This window comes from Mus musculus, chromosome 11, assembly GCF_000001635.26.
Source record: "Mus musculus strain C57BL/6J chromosome 11, GRCm38.p6 C57BL/6J".
Taxonomy (NCBI): Eukaryota; Metazoa; Chordata; class Mammalia; order Rodentia; family Muridae; genus Mus; species Mus musculus.
The window spans coordinates 75,853,940-75,870,212 of NC_000077.6; the positions used below are offsets into that span (position 1 = coordinate 75,853,940).

A 16,273-nucleotide genomic window follows, 5' to 3' on the forward strand; every position below is an offset into this window, starting at 1 on the left:
ACAGATGGGTAAAGATGTGCCTCGGACCTGCATGAGAGAGATGATCTGAAAACCCCTGCCAACTGACCAAGGGCTGGGGACAGCTCACCGGAAGATGCTTGCCTAGTGTGCGCAAGGACCCGGGTTCCATCCTCAGCACTACAAGCAGACAAAAGACATCCTATCCACACAGAGCCACGGTGCTGCTCCTGCCTCCCCACCCCCAGTTACTGTCCTGCTGGGCAAGCAGTTCCCAAAGGGCCCTGTGGCTGTGTCTCTGTAGAGTGAGCAATCACTTTGTGTTTGAGGTCAGAGATGCTCTCTGCTCGGGAACACGTTGGGGCTGAGGACTACAGGAGCCCCATGGAGGGCAAAGGGTTCTTACCTCTCCCTCGGGCCCATGTGTAGACACGGCTGGTTTCAGCACTCGGAGGCTGTGTTTCTGTGGGCTCCACAGGCAGAGGTCGGAAGTGGGGATCATCAGCCCGGCCAGGGGTTTTCAGGGGCAAGATGTACTTGGGGAGCCCTTTGTAGAACCAGGCCCCTGACCTCTTCCAGACCTGTGAAGGAGAGACATGTGCTTAGAATACAGGAAGTTGCACCGCCTCCCTTCCCTGTGTGGTTCTCTCCATGCAGGCCTACTGTTCCTCATTTCCTGCTTATCAGTGATGTGATGGGGACAAGAAAGCGAGATGCGAGACAGAGTACAAATGAGAATTCTCCTCAGTCAGCCAGTCAATGGGCTAGAGTTGACCCAGAATGGACACATTGCAGTAAGTCCTATGAACTCTGCATCCATCCATATATCCATCCATATATCCATCCATCCATCCACCCACCCATCCACCCATCCATCATCCATCCACCCATCCATCCATTCATGCATCCATCTGTCCATCTGTCCGAGGTATTCTCTTGCTTTCACTTCACAAGTTCTATAAGACCTGTGTGTGTATTGCCAAGCCTAGATCACCTCCACATCTATTTTATCACCTTCTCTTACTTCTCTCTGCACAGTGTGATCACAGCAGGGTAGCACCTTAGAGCCTGTAGGGAATGTTATGAACATCATCCACCCACCCGTCCATCTATCACTCCTGTGTCTGGCCCATCACCCACCAGAATCCAAGAGTCTGCCTAGCTACCTCCTGCCCAGCCTGACCCTTTCCCACCTCCAGCACACAGATGCTCAGCAGCTGACCATTCCCATTCACCTGGGCTGGGATCCCTTTGCCAGCTGCCTCACCTGCATCTTCTCTGTCTATGGAGGCTGAGGCTGAACAGGACAGACCTATCCAGTCTCAAGCAGCTGTGAGCAGCTCATCCAGTGCCTGCCAGTCCTGGAGCTTCCCATGATCCCATGTCCAGGTCCCAGTTTCTCAAGGAGAATGTTCCTGGTCCCTCACTATTTTAAGCCAGCGTCCCTCTGGCTCCTATCACTGTCCCTCAGCAGAGAGGCCCAGTAATACTACAGTGTCTCAGGCTTGGTGTGGTTGCCTCCAGAGTACAACCAGTGTCTCTTCCTTCTTCTCTGCCTCAGTTTTGTGCTTTTGAGGCCCTGGTCTTCCCACGAGACCCCTCTGTTCCACACAGCCGTCATGGCCTCTCAGAGCTGGTGCAGGAGAGGGGCAGATGACACTGGCTGGGTCCTATCTCTTCCCCTTGAAGATTTGATATAGGAAGATGTGACAAGATCACCCCAGGGTTGGTTGAGAAGGGTACCCCAGAAAGCTGGGTAGATCCCTAGAAGTTAAGGGTACCCTTGTCCAGGATAGGAATGACAGCCAGGAACCCTCTGGGAATCCCTCTGCACCCTGTCATTTCCAGGATGTCCACCCTGGCTCTCTTTTCTTGCTCCCCATTGGAAGAATCAAGGGCAGAAGAATCAAATGAACCAAGTTGTTGTTTGATCAAGGCAGAACCAACTGCGGCTTCCATGTGCACTGGCTGTGGAGCGCTGGGTGAACATAAGCCTCTCTGAGCTTTGCTTGTTTCATTGGTTGAAACAAAATCATTTCTGTGGGCTGGGAGTGCCCAGTGCCGGGTCTAGCATGCAGGAGGGGCTTTCCCCTCGAGCTCTGGGAAGGGTGAGAGGGGCTTAAGGAACTGCTAGACTAGGCCATATCACAAGATCTAGGAGCTTTCCCTGGAGGGTTTCTATGCAGACGTGGAAAAGACTGGAATCTCCAAGAGCCTCAGATTAGAATTCAGAGCAGTAGCTGAGATAAGGCCCCCAAACCCTTAATGCCTACTTCAGAAACAGCCAAGGGCTGTATAATCTTTTTTCCTAGGAAGGGAATGTGCTCAGGGTATTGAGTAAGGAGGTGGGGGAGTGAGGGAGGGCTGGGGTCACCTTCTGAGAGATAATTCAGTCTTGGTAGGTGCCATACAGACATTCAGAGTCAATCCTGGGGCCATCACGCTGTGTGTTGTGTGATGTGGACACACAGGTCTCCTGGACCTTCAGTTTCCCCACCACCAGGTATGTCTGGGATGGTGCTGTTTCACGGAGTGGCCAGGAGGATCAGACCCATGAGTGGACTTAAAACCTCAAAGCCTTGCATTGTACTAGGTACAAGACGGCCATCCACATGTGCCATGGCTGCAATCACTACTGTCACCATGTGACAAGCATAAATAGAGCTATCATCTATGGGCCAAATATCCTATTTACAATGAAGAACCCAAATCCCAGTGTCGGCTGACCATGAAGACAGTGTGTGGCTTCTTACTCCCCAAATATCCATGGCACCATATTTACACTGTGGTTATTATAATAAAAGCTGAGGGAGGGGGGAGGAGGAAAGGGAGAGAGGCAGAGAGCAAGCACGCCGTCCCAGATCATGTACATGTGGGAAGCCCTAAGATGAACTAAGGTGTCATGGTAGGACTTCTCTGAGCTTTTAAGTACAAATGTGCACAGAATTCTCCAGTAGGCAAAAGAACACACCATGTTAGCTACTTAGAATCTGCCTGGCCACCCCTCTCTGCACATGAATGGGCATGTGTGCACACACACACACACACACACACACACACACACACACTGTATCCTAATCCCATCTTTACCCTGCACCTTATCCCCCCCTCCCTTTTTTTTTTGTTTTTTTTGAGACAGGGTTTCTCTGTGTAGCCCTGGCTGTCCTGGAACTCACTCTGTAGACCAGGCTGTCCTCAAACTCAGAAATCCGCCTGCCTCTGCCTCCCAAGTGCTGGGATTAAAGGCGTGCGCCACCACCGCCCGGCACCAGCTGTCACTTTTAGGAACAGAATCCAGTGGGCTGTGTTCAGGTTCGCCTGATGAACCCAGCCCCTGCTGAGGGAACCGAGACTGTTCCCACTGTCTTACTCCTGGGAGCAGGGCTAGGTCTCTTCACAATACACTCATCAGAAACTGGTTGACTACAGCCTCAGATCACGTTCCAAGATCTAAGGCATGCACACACGTTCGGATGAGATGCCCCGGGAAGGAGGACACCTGTCATGTGCACAGAAACATTCAGGGCAAGGACTTTGGGTCAGGTACCCTGAGTCTGTACACTTGCCAGGTCCTGAGGTCACCAAATGTAGGTGCTGCAAGTTGGACAACAGAGTCACCCTGCTGTCCCTCTCTTTGCCTTTGAGCCCCTGGCAGCCAGCCTTTACTTCCTCTCCCGGAGTCTGCTTGTTTCAGCTACCTCCTGTTAGTGGAAGCATATAGAAGCTAGCTAGCCTGTGCACGATGCAGCATTCCATTTGAGGATGGTGATGGTCCCACTGTGTGTCTGTATCCCACAGCATTCTGTATAGCGAATGCTCATCTGTCCATAGGCACTTGGGTTGCCTGCACCCATTGGCTGGTCCTTAATTTGCAACTGTCTCCCCCCACCAGGTTCTATCATCCAGGAAGGAGAGCCATGGCCGTCTGCTCACCACTGGTCCTTCAAGCTCCTAACACACTTTGACTAACACACATTAATACTGAATAGCCGCTACTCAGTTAAACAAGGAAATTGGTAGTGTGAGTACTTTTCTGGAACATATCCCAACCTACAGGGCCAGTCACCTTCCTGAGGAAGTGGTCTGGTATGCTGGATAAGTGCTCTGTCACTGTGCCATGTTCCCAGACTAGGAAGTGGCCTGGTAGTTTCTTATTGTCCTCGTTGGGCAAATGGGCTTGTTATTTCAAATTCAAAGAGTGATTAGGGAAAGTGTCAAGCAAGTGTGCTGATGGAGATCAAGCCCCCAGGCATCTCCCTGATGGTACCTGCTCCTTCCCTTTCTCTTCCCCGGCACAGTACAGTCACCAGAACCCATGCTTCGGCTGTACCATCTACCACAATTCTGACTCTCCACCCCACCTCCCTGCCAACATACTCTCATCAGCAGAGCGCTTTGTGAAGATGTGATGAAGGACACAGGATCCAAAGTACAGAGCTGAGTAGCGGGTGTCAGGGGTCTTTGGGGGGGGGTATTCAACTCCCCCCAATCTCTATATAAACCTTATATCAACTTTTTCCCAGCATCTATGCCCACACGCACAACCCTCTAGGCCAGCCAAGCTTGAGTCTCCCCAGGACTCAGTGGGCAGGTCTGTGGCTAGCTAACGGGACGTCATTCCTGAGAGATTCTGTCATCCAGGTGGATGGTCCCATGGCTTATCCTGCCACTCAGAATGGTTGGGATACTGGACTAGTGTGGGGAGAGGCAATTCCTAAGCTCCCCTCCCCAGAGGGTCCACACAGGTTTGTCACTCAGCACAGGAGGTGTGCCTGCGCACACGTCCACCAAACACATTGTCAGGGTTTTGAGAATCACCTTTCACATGACTGAACAGGCCTGCTGAGGTGAGTGGTGGGGTGGCATCCGTGCCTGACCATGCACATCCTGACCTTCTCTTGCCTTGGTGAAGCCCGACTCTACAACCTGCCCAACAATGGCTTCCAATCATGTGACTTCTGCCCATGCCCATGCCCATCACTCACAGCACTGCCACTTGCCCCCTCCCCAAGGATAGGGTCAGGACAAGCCCTCCTCGAAGTCTAACCCCCACCCTGGGGGGGGTCGAGGCCCACAGATGGGAGAACACTCCCCTCTTGGGAAGCTGAGAGTGCTGTACAGCTGCACTCTGTTCTCCATGTGTGGTTTGCCGTGATAAGGCCAGCAAAGCAGCCAGCCTTGAAAATGCCATTTAATGAGAAAAGACCCACGCTGCTGCCATGGTGCTTATGTGTGTGTGTTGAGTGTGTATGTGTGTGTGGGGGGGAGTCTGGCTGCATTTAATGCTCCCTGGTACCACTGCTTTGTGCTGGGTTTCTAGGTTTTTGTTACCATTTCAGCTCACAGCCAACCTGACTACAGATATTGATGGATATTAGCCAAGATGTTCCCAGGGAATTTTAATTACCACAATAACAATCACTAGTCACAGCATTTCCTAAACAGCAGTGGCAGGAGCAGGTGGTAATTGCCCAGGCTCTGGTGGAAGGAAGGGGACAGTCTAGGGAAGTGACTGTTGGCAAGGATGGAAGAAGGGAGGCTGAGAACCCCGGGCTGCCCATTGCTTAGCCCTTCACTGGTATGACCTGGGTTACATATCTCAGTGTTCCTGGCGAGTCTCACTGACTTCACTGGCTTACCCATACTCTCTGCGCCTCATCCCACAAATAAAGGGGATGGCTGTCTGGCCTTTGCATATGCTGTTCCTAACAGTTGTAGTATCTGCAACCAGGTCTCCCTCCCATGAGGCATCCACATTCCCCTGGGAAGTCGTTCATGCCAGATCTTGCAGAATCAAGGCCCCTTTGCTCTGCTTCCAAGGCCGTAGGATACCACTGGGACAGGTCATCGCTAGGCTGGAGTTCACGCTTGTCTATTGTTTGTCTGTCTGCCCCCGGCCCCCGACCCCTGATACCCTGTGTGTCTGTCTCTGTCTTTGTCTCTATTCCTTTGAGATAGGTCTCACTGTGTAGCTCTCTGGCCAGGAACTTGCTATCAAGACCAGGCTGGCCTCAAACTCCGAGATCTGCCTGCCTCGGCCTCCTGAGTGTGCCGATTAAAGGTGTGTGCCTTCATGTGCAGCTTTGTACATTCTTTGACTGGGCCGCTGAGCTCTTCAAGGGCAAGGCTGTGCCTGAGCCGTCCCCGAACCTTGTGAGGAATCCACTATGTGAGTGGTCAACAGAACGAACAGATAAAGCACAGCAAACAAAGCATGGGCCTTCAAGGGGAACATTCTGCCTGCTGCACAAGCTCCAGGCTGATTCAGCCTCGAAAGCAACAGGAAATGACCTGTGACAATATGATCCTTTTTATGCTGTGGTCACTTTAAAGGTCTACCTGCTATGGTGGAGGAGAGTTGGCTTGCCCTAATCTGACTTGAGTATACATATGCATGCATATACATATATACATACATACACACATATACACACATGTACATACATACACACACAAAGGGAGAGACAGACAGACAGACACAGAGACAGACAGTGAGCGAGCAAGTGATCGAGCGAGCTCTGGTTCCCCAGGAGCTATCTGACAAGCTAATCTTTCCAGCCCTGCCTCCTGCACCCTCCCCATACCTAGCAGCCAAACACAGCTGTTTTCCCTCCTTTGCACATCCTAAACTCTATTTTTTACCTTCAAATCTCTGTAGACATTCCTCTTCCCTTTTCCCAGTGAGCTCTTATTTCACTAGCGGGAAATCACTTCTATCTAGAACTTTCCAGAGAAAGCAAGCCTCATCTCTTTCCACTGCAAGACGCAAAACCTTGCTGCACCATGACTGCCTCTGTACCTGCCTGTCTCCTGGTGGGTGGGAAGTTCTGAGACAGCAGGAACGACCCGGAGCCACCCCCCAAAACCTTCAGGATGAGAACTACATGAGCAACTCTGTCGGCAGCAACCCCGTGTTTCCTCTTCCTTTAGTGTCCTCCACCCAGGTGCCAGACAAGAAGCCCATGTGAAGGCCCAAGGTCTGCTGGGAATACTCAAGCTAGCCAAACCACTGTGGCCAGCACCTTCCCTGGGCAGCCTGGTGGCCCAATCCCTCACAATCTGTAAGGAATAAACCCATCTTTGCATGGCATCACTCAGGCACCTCTGTAAATTAGGACCTGGGTACAAGTCATTGAGCTTGGAAGATTAACAGCAGGTAAGTGAGCAATGGGGAGGGAGGGAGGGATGGGAGACTCCACGGCCAAGGCTCCCAGGGCCGAGGTGGGGATACAAGATATGGAAGTGGGGGTGGGGAGGCAATATCACAGAAAATTACAAATGTAATTAAAGTGCTAAAAATATTAAAGTGATCAAAAATTAGGAGGCGAGAGAGGAAACAGAGCAGTCGAAGCCAGGCGGCTCCTCACCCCTCACAGCGTGAGTCAAGATCGGGCATCTTGTGTTGATGAATCACAAGGAACATGACAAGACCCAGCACGTGAACACCAGCCAGCTACCTCGGGCTAGGTGAGGGAGGCCTGGCGGGCGGCTTCCTCTACTGGCTGACACTTGGCCAAACAATTGGAATTTTTTCTCTCTCTCTCTTCTAAACCACATGCATTCCTCTGATTAAAGCGAAAGCATAACGGGCTTGTAATTGAATGTTGATGTTATTCAATCCTTGGGCTGCATGGCAGGTCGCATGTGGGGAGCTGGAGTGTCTGGCCCGGAATATGAAATCTGGATGCGGCTTCAGGGAGAGAAGCTAATAGAGCAGGAGAGGGGAGGGACGCAGTAATTGAAATGATTTTTGTAAGCAGAACAAGATAGGAGATGTGACCCCCCTGGCACACTGCCGTCCCCATCCAGCCACCAGGAGCCAGGACTTTTACAGAAGGAAGCACAAAGATGATGGTGAGCTAAGCAGAGGCTAGAGGGAGGAGGAGCAAGGCCCAGGGCATCCCACAGCTGGAGAGGGCACGCTATTCCTGAGGCTGCTGGGTAGTGTCTTCTGGCCAGGTTTCTGTGCTGATAAACTGGATATGAAAAGCCATGGGGAGGGGCTAAAGAGACGGCTCAGAAGTTAAGAGCAGATACCGCTCTTGCAGAGGACCAAGTTTTGGTTCTCAGGTGGCTCAAGACTGCCAGTTCCAAGGGATCCAATACCTGTTAACCTCCTGGGACTCCTGCACACACATGGTATATATAACTTCACAGATGCACACACGATGCACACAAATAGAGAGAAACAAATCTTAAAAAGGCAAAGCTGTGCTTGGTGAACCTGGCCCCTTCTCCCAATGAGGTGACCCAGAAGTTGTACTTGCAATGTGGTTTCCCCTCCCACAATCCCTAGTGCTTTTCCTTTTTCAGCTGGGCCTGGCACACTGGTTCCTGCAAAGAGCGTGGCAAGAGAATCAAGGGCCGTCATGCCATCAACATGGGTGTAATATCAGAACATGCCATGACCATTCACAAGTGACCATGACCTCTCACCCGGGGACGGGCTTCTGGAAGCACCCCAGGCACTCAGAGAAACCTGCCACAGAGATGGAACTACAGAGCACACACTGAGAACAACAAGGCGCGTTCCATGTCGTTCCTGTGTGCACCTGTCCAGAAAAGGCAGCAAGTCTGAGGAGACACTGAGCGTGCTCTACAATGCACCCGTGTCCCTGCTTCCACGTGCAAAATCTTGGGGCATCAGTATAGATGAGAACTAATTGCTGAGTATCAAGAGCACAAACAAAACCAGAAGAAAAAAAAATGAGAAAAAAAGAGTGTCAAGTTGGGCTTGCTGCCATCTGGATTTGGATGCCCTTCAAGGACTCACACGAGCTAAAAGGCTTGGTCTCCCAGCCCACAGTGCCATTAGGAAGTGGGAGTAGTTTTAAGAGGTGGGGCCTAGTAGGTGGTCTTCAGATCAGTAGGGTGAGTGGATAGTGGGTCTGCAGCCCCCTTCTCTCTCATTTTCTATCACTTCCTGCTCAGAGGCATAAAGGCAACAGGGCTGTCTGATTACAGCCTGAGATCACAATGGCGAGCCACTGCGAATCTTCCTCCCTCCCAGGGTGATCACAGCACCTATTTGTTATAGTAACAGAAAGCTGGCTACCATGGCGGCCTATGTGGGGGTGGGCTGATGGGAAGGACACATCTCTTTTCAGTTCTCTTCTGCTAGAAATCCTCTGTCATTCAAACCAGGCCAGCCCCCCACCCCCCACCCCCCACAACCCCACAGTCCCAACAGCTGAATCACCTGCTGTCCCACGAGCCTTCAGGCTTGTTCAAGTCAGAGACTCTGATTTCCTAAGGGGACACTGTGGAGTGGGTTTTAACAGAATTGCTCAGTTTTTTTTAAAGATTTTTTTGTTTGTTTGTTTTTTTTCAAGACAGGGTTTCTCTGTGTAGCCCTGGCTGTTCTGGAACTCACTCTGTAGACCAGGCTGGCCTCGAATTGATCTCAGAAATATGCCTGCCTCTGCCTCCTGAGAGCTACAGGGTGGGAGAGGGGACTGTGGTGCCAGCAAACTCAGTGCTCAAAGAGGAAAAAAAGGCAGGGTTCAGTTTACATCGCTGACATGAACAGAGCTACAAAATATAATAATATAAAAGAAATTACGGTTAAACAGTAGCTATGAAACAATCGGGAGACTTGGATCCAAAGATCCAGGCTGTATCAGTGAAAACTGAACAGCTACAAATAAAACGTCATTCCTCATGGTGATGGATTTTTCTATTATAATGTAAGTGATAAAACAAAATTGCTCTGAATATTCAAAAAGTTATACATATATAATTTGTATCAATCAGTGAGTCAGTCAATCATCTATCTGCAACAACTAAGAAAATTAAAACCCTGTGGGTTTGCCACTTTTACATACTTAATTGTCTTACTTTTGTTTTTCTTTTTCCTTTTTTTTTTTTTTTTTTTTAAAGACACTATCTCAATGGGGAATATGCCTTTAATCCCAGCACTAGGGAGGCAGAGGCAGGCTGATTTCAGTGCGTTTGAGAGTAGCTTGGTCTATATAGTGAGTTCCAGGACAGCCAGAGCTATAGTGAGACCCTGTCTCAAAAAAAAAAAAAAAAAAAAAAAGACAAGGCCTCATATGTAGCCCTGGCTGTCCATCCTAATGCACCCTGTTGTTTTCTCTCCCACCTCCAGACTTGGGTCTGTGTGACTGTGTGCGTGTACACGTGTACACGTATGTATGGGTGCACTTGTGTTTGCAGATGTTCATGTGTGCATGGAGGTCACAGGGCCAACCCCAGGTGTGATACTGTTCCCAGGGAACTGGCTGCCTTTCTTAAAACATTTATTGTGACAGCACACCTGTGGAGGTCAGAGGACAATTTGCAGGCATCAGTTCTCTCCCTATACCATGTGGGTTTCGGGATTTGAACTTGAATGGACAGACTTGGCAGCAAGTGCTTTTACCTGCTGAGCCATCTTGCTGGCTCTGGCCACCCTGTTTTGTTTTGTTTTTTGTTTTTGTTTTGAAACAGAGTCCCCCCACGGGTTGGCCAGTGAGCCCTAGGGATTCTCCTGTCTCTGCCTCTCCTGCCCTGGGATTATAAGTCATTCTACCCTGTTTGTTTTGCATGGGTTCTTATGCACCCCAGGCAGGGACTCTCTCCCAGCCCTCCGCCTTTAAGCTGCTCTCTGTTGTAGCTTGTTTGTTTGGATAGAGTGAAGGTAGCCATCTTTCCTTGCTGCTTGCTTTCTTGCCTCTAGAGAGGGAGCAGTTGGTATTATTCAGATAGCATTTATCAACCACCTCTTGTGTGCTCAGACTGAGCTGGGCAGGGGGGTGGCAAAAACCAAGTGTTCTTGGAGACAGGCTGCTTCCCCCCTCCCAAGTGAGCCTTCCCTCCTGCGCAGGGTCCTTGGTGTTCCGGCACAAACTGGAGTCTGTACCCACGGGAGGGGTGTGGGAGAACCAGGGCCACTGGGCAGAGCTGTCAGCTCCCTTCCCCTGGCTGGTTCCCTCCCTCCCTAGACAACTTAGTAGCTCTCAGCTTTCAAAAGTGTCAGCTCCTGAGGTGTTAACCAGAGACTGCGACCCCTCCCAGGGGCCATTAGCACATTTGCATTTTGAAGAATAACACTTTCTTTTTTTCCTTTTATTGGTGGTGCTGGGGATGAAGCTCTGTGTCTGAGGCATGCCAGGCAAGGGCTTGACCACTAAGCCATCCCTTTCCTTCAGTCTTGGGATAATAGTTTAAAACTCACTGTGTGTTTGCATGTGTCCTTGGTGAGTCAGGAAGAGAGCTCACTCCACCATGCAGCTGCCTTCCCTGAACCCCTGTTCAGCCATCTGTGGGTGGCTGTCTCTACTCAGGGCTCCTTACACACTATGCCTGCTCTGCAAAGCCCCCAACCTCACTAGGACACTGGGAACTAAGGCAGAGACGCCCCCCCCCCCCCCAGGACGCTCTGCCCTCTGGGCCCTGAGTGCAGGAAGTTTGAGCTCAGCACCCTGGATCCCTGAATTCCCAGGGTCTGAGCAATCCTCCTCTTCAATTCAAGTGGGCTCTGAGCAACCAGGGCAGCCTGGGAGACTAGCAGCTGCCAGCACAGCGGAACTGGAAAGCTGCAGTGAGGGGGAAAAAAGCACTGTGAGGGTGCTGTCTGATTCAAACCCCGTGGCTGGATTATTTCAGAACCAGAGAGAACGCTCGCTCCGGCTTCCATGAAGCAGCCTTTGGTGAGGGGTTGTTTCTATAACAATTATCCACTCATAATAAACAAGGGGAGCTTGCCAATGTCATGAGGCAGTAGCCTAAAAGGCTATGCCCCTACATCAGGGGTAGGCTTGCTGGACCTGACTCTAGCCCTATCTCTCTGTAGCCTTGTTGCCCACCCTCAGGAGTATCCCTCCAGCCCTGTATCTCCCATGCTGTCTGGGATGTGGGAAGGTCCTTGTAAGCCCCTCCCCTCTGCAAGGACCATCTCCTCCCTCTGGTCCAGAGGCCTGTCTCCACGCTCCTTGGCTGTTCCCTACCAGCTCAGCAAACCCACAGGGATAAGACTCTCAGCGCCTCCTATACCATGGATTGGCAACACTTCGAAAATGCTTCCCCTTACTCTGAAACCATAAGCATCGTTAAATCTCTCTGAATGCACTCTGACCTCCCCTCCCGTTTCTGCCACAGGTCTCTGGGAGCATGCTCAGGTGGTGTTTGGCGGGGAAGCCATGCTCTGGCCCCAGATGGAGTGGGCTGCACGCAGGAAATGAATAGAGGCTGTGAGCAGAAAATTGCACAGGCCAATTATAGCAAGCCAGGTCTTCTCGGAGAAGCTTCTCAATCTTGATTCAATTCCCAGAACAACAAATATGCCAGTGTTTAAACACAGTCCCAGCCGAAGCGACACTACTGGCCCCTGGGTGGCTGAGCTCTCAGGTGGGGGAGGATTGGGGTCTTAAATACTGGGACGTGCTTCTCAATGGTGCGTGCAGTGAGCGCTTCATTTTCAATCTGTTTTGTTTCTTTTGGGAAAACCTCTAATTCTGAGGCCCCTCTATCTTCCTTACTCATTGTTCCATCGTTCAACTAGGTTATTTCCTTTTTTTTTTTAAATCCCATTTTTTTTTTCTTAGGAGATCTTACAGACTTCTCTGGGTCACTAATTCAAGCTTCCTATTTTGTCTAACTTGGGGAATTTCGGGTTGTCTTTAGATGTGTACTGGTGACATCTAACATGCACGCAGAGTTTATTCTGTACACAGCACAATTCAGAACCGTCTTCATATAAACTCACCAAGTATTACTGAATTGAGGAAGCCCCTGGATGGGAGAGCAACACCAGGCATCCCAGGGTCACACCACAGCTCCCTGGTCCTGGTAGCACCACCTTAGACCTGTCACCAAAGGCCCAGATCATTCACCTAGTTGCAAAATGGGAACACTAATAGTCACCTCTGATCCTTGTGTCAACCCTGCAAGAAGAACGTAGCAAAGGCTGCTTTCCTGGGCCACAAGGACTTTTTGGCAGCCCTATGGGGTGTATGTTTCAAATTGTTTATTTAGGAAAGGAAATGGGGTGTCACTTCAGGGCTAGGCACCAACTAGGAAGTCAATAAATACTTCCTAAAGCAAGGGTCTACCCTCAACTCCCTAGTCCCCATCTGTGAGACAGCTGGCCAGCAGGAGGGGCACAACTGTGCCAGCCAGTGGCATTTGGCATCTGAAAAACAAGCTGGAAGCTTGGATCACGTTTTATTCAAATTAGTGCAAGAGAGAGACCAAATTCAGACACTCCCTAGAGGTACAGGTATGACAAAGCCAAACCACGACCACACAGGCCTGACAGACAGAGTGGGAGGGACCAGAAGCGATGCACCATCAGGCTGAAGTCACACCAGCTGGGAACGTAGGTACCATGTACCCTGGTGTAGTCAAGGTAAATCTCACAGATGATAGGGTCCCCAGTGATGTCCGCTCCTGAGTGTATTCCTAAGGGTGGCTTAATAACTTAAAGCACTCAGTAAATGACACAACTAATTGAAGACTTGCGGGCCAGAGACCCACCTCCAGAAAGGACGATGCTGACCTACTGAGTGCTGAGGCTTTGGGGACCATGCTCCAGTATTTGCCTCAGAAGACCCCAGCACTACAAGGTCGGGAGCCTCAGGTCTCTGGACATGATATGCGACTGAGGATTTCCACTGTGTTATTCTGGTCTTTGCTTAGATGCCCTTTAGCCTCCCCATTATACCTGCCTCAAGTCTATGCTGAAACCCAGCCTTCTGGAAAGGACCCAGTGACATTTGCCTTCCCTGTCACCTTAACTGGATTTGGAGTCCCCTAGGAGATGCGGCTGGGGATGTAGCCACAAGAGTTCTCTAGGGAGGCTTAACTGAAGAAGGAAGACCCATCCTAAATGCAAGCAGTACTGTCCAAGTTGATAAAAATACTGGGCGCCATCAGAATTCTTTCGCTTCTTGACTACAGACACAGCGTGACCAGCCACCTTGAATTCTATCCGCCTTGCCTTCTCCCTCCCCTGCTCCCCCGCCCCATGCCAAGATGGACAGCGTACCTTCAAATGGTGAGACAAAATGACCCCCTTTACTTTTGGGAGTTGCTTTTGTAGTCACGGATATGACTACATTAAAAGTAAAATGGCACATGCACTGGCCTGCCCAGTTATTTCTCAACTGTGGTAACAAAATCTACAACCGTAACCAGTTTTAGCCTTACAGTTCAGCACTGTTAACTGCAAGCACACTGTTGTGCCTCCACCCTCCATCCACGGGGCTCCAGTCACCTTCCAAACTGAAGCTCCGCCCCATATCATGCGAATCAACCCCCCCTTCCCCGCCTCAGCACCCCCCCCCCCAAGCACCAGTACCTGCCATTCCCCTCCCATCTCCTTGGATAGCTCTAGCTATCTCTCTTAAGAGCAATCCCCCAGTGTTTGTCCTGGTGTGACTGGGTTTCTGTCACCCAGCACCTAACCTCAAGGTTCATCCATGTGGTAGGCTGTGTGACAATGTCGGTCCCTCGGGAGGCCACATGAAGTGAGTGGTGTGTATAGTGCATTTCACTTAGCCACTTGTCCTGAAGGCACTTGGGTGGTCTTCTCCTTCAGTCCCAGCGAACGCTACTGCCAGGCATATGTGCGTGCAGTATCTGTGTGAGCCCCTGCTTTTAACCCTTGACATTTCAGCTAAATCAGCGGCTGCAAATATCCACCATCTAGAATGCTAGATAATGGGCTAATTCTACAGAAATACCTCGAGAATCTGCCACACTCCTCTACAGCAGCCCCACTGTTCTGTATTTTTGTCAGCAGTGCACAGTGGACTGGGTCCAGGTTTACCACGACACTGCTTGCTTTAGGACAGCCACCCTGATGAGTGTGACATGGTGACATCCTCTTCAGTTCTGCTCCCTCCACCTTGTGCTAGCTTCCTTTTCAGTATCCAACAGATGATGCCATTTGTGCTAGCTGGTTATGTCAACTTGACACAAGCTAGAGTCATCAAAGAGGAGGGAGTCTCAACTGAGAAAATGCCTCCATAAAGATCAGACTTTAGGCAAACGTGTAGGGCATTTTCTTAGTGATTGATGAGGGAGGGCCCAACCCATTGTGGGTGGTACCATTCCTGGGCTGGAGGTCCTGTAAGCTATAAGATGGCAGGCTAACAAGCCACGTGAAGCAAGCCAGTAAGCAGCATCCCTCCATGGCCTCTGCATCAGCTCCTGCCTCCAGGTTCCTGACCTGCTTGAGTTCCCGTCCTGACTTCCTTTGATGATGAACAGTGATTTGGAAGCGTAAGCCACAGAAACCCTTTCCTGTCAGCTTGCTTGGTCATGGTGTATCATTACAGCAATAGCAGCCCTGACTAAGACAGCCTTCCTTCCTTCCTAGCTTGCTCACGCTGTACTGTAAGTTTCTCACCTGTGCTAAGTGAGAGCTTAGGAAAGGGACATTTGGATGCTTTGCTCATTACTGTTTTCTAAGAGTCTGAAACAGTATAGGCACATAGAAAATACCCAAGGAAGGAAGGAAGGAAGGAGCGAATGAATGAATGAATGAATGGCTACAAGGCAGTCTTGTTAGAGTGCATTTTGGAAGAAGACACAGCTAGCTTTAACTCCTGGCTCCATTAATCACTCCTTGGGGTCTTTGGGCAAGTGACCTTTCTTTGAGCCTCAGCTATTCCTTCTGTCATGGGGACAAAATCCTGAGTCCCTTGCTGGGCTTCTGTGAGGAAGATGGATGTGACCAACATCTATTGTCATTATTAGCCTTTCTGGTGTGTGTGTGTGTGTGTATATACAGTTACCACAGAGGACTATGTTGGGGTTGTGGTGAAGTTCTTCTCTTTGGGATCTGTTGGCATCTCAGGGTAAAACTTCCTATGCGGGGGCTCAGACTGGCACTTCAAACAAGTGACAGGAAGGTGGGAGTGGGTCAGTCTGTCTTCGAGGATGCTACTGGTGGGGGCGTCCAGATAGGCAAACTGCTCTGGGACCTGGTGGGTGCCAGGAGCCTCCTCCTGCTGCCACTTGTGCCTGTGTGGGAGGCCAGGAGATAGCTGCGACCGGGGGCTGTTTGACAGAGCTGCGGCAGCGTGGGAGGTGACCAACAACACACTGAGGAAGTGTGGCCACCCAGGTCCCCCAGGAATGTTGCTACAGCAGCTGAGAGCAAGCCAGGGACAGATGGTAGGGTACTCAGGCAGCCACCTGTCCCTGCAAAGCCACCCACTCCTCAGTGCGCTCACGGGCCTGTGAAAGGGGCCCTCAGGCAAAGCTGTTTGCAGCAAGAATCCAAACTGCAAGCAATGGAGACATTCAGCATGGTGAGGCAGATGGCAGCCTGCAGTGACACAGGCCGCCAGCCAGGGAGGCAGGTGCT

The 16,273-nt window shown here is 50.7% G+C and overlaps 1 protein-coding gene across 12 annotated transcripts in view; it reads right to left on the bottom strand.

Annotated features, from left to right (window-relative positions):
* Rph3al (rabphilin 3A-like (without C2 domains)) overlaps positions 1-16,273 on the bottom strand; it is a 136,623-nt gene that overhangs the window by 22,948 nt on the left and 97,402 nt on the right. For all 12 annotated transcript variants that reach the window (XR_388486.2, XR_003949467.1, NM_029548.4 and 9 more), the window contains one exon: positions 365-539. Coding sequence is in view for 10 of the 12 variants with exons in the window: in NM_029548.4 (NP_083824.1) it covers positions 365-539 (175 nt within the window). In the remaining 2 variants the exon portion in view is untranslated. The remainder of the gene's footprint in view (positions 1-364; positions 540-16,273) is intronic.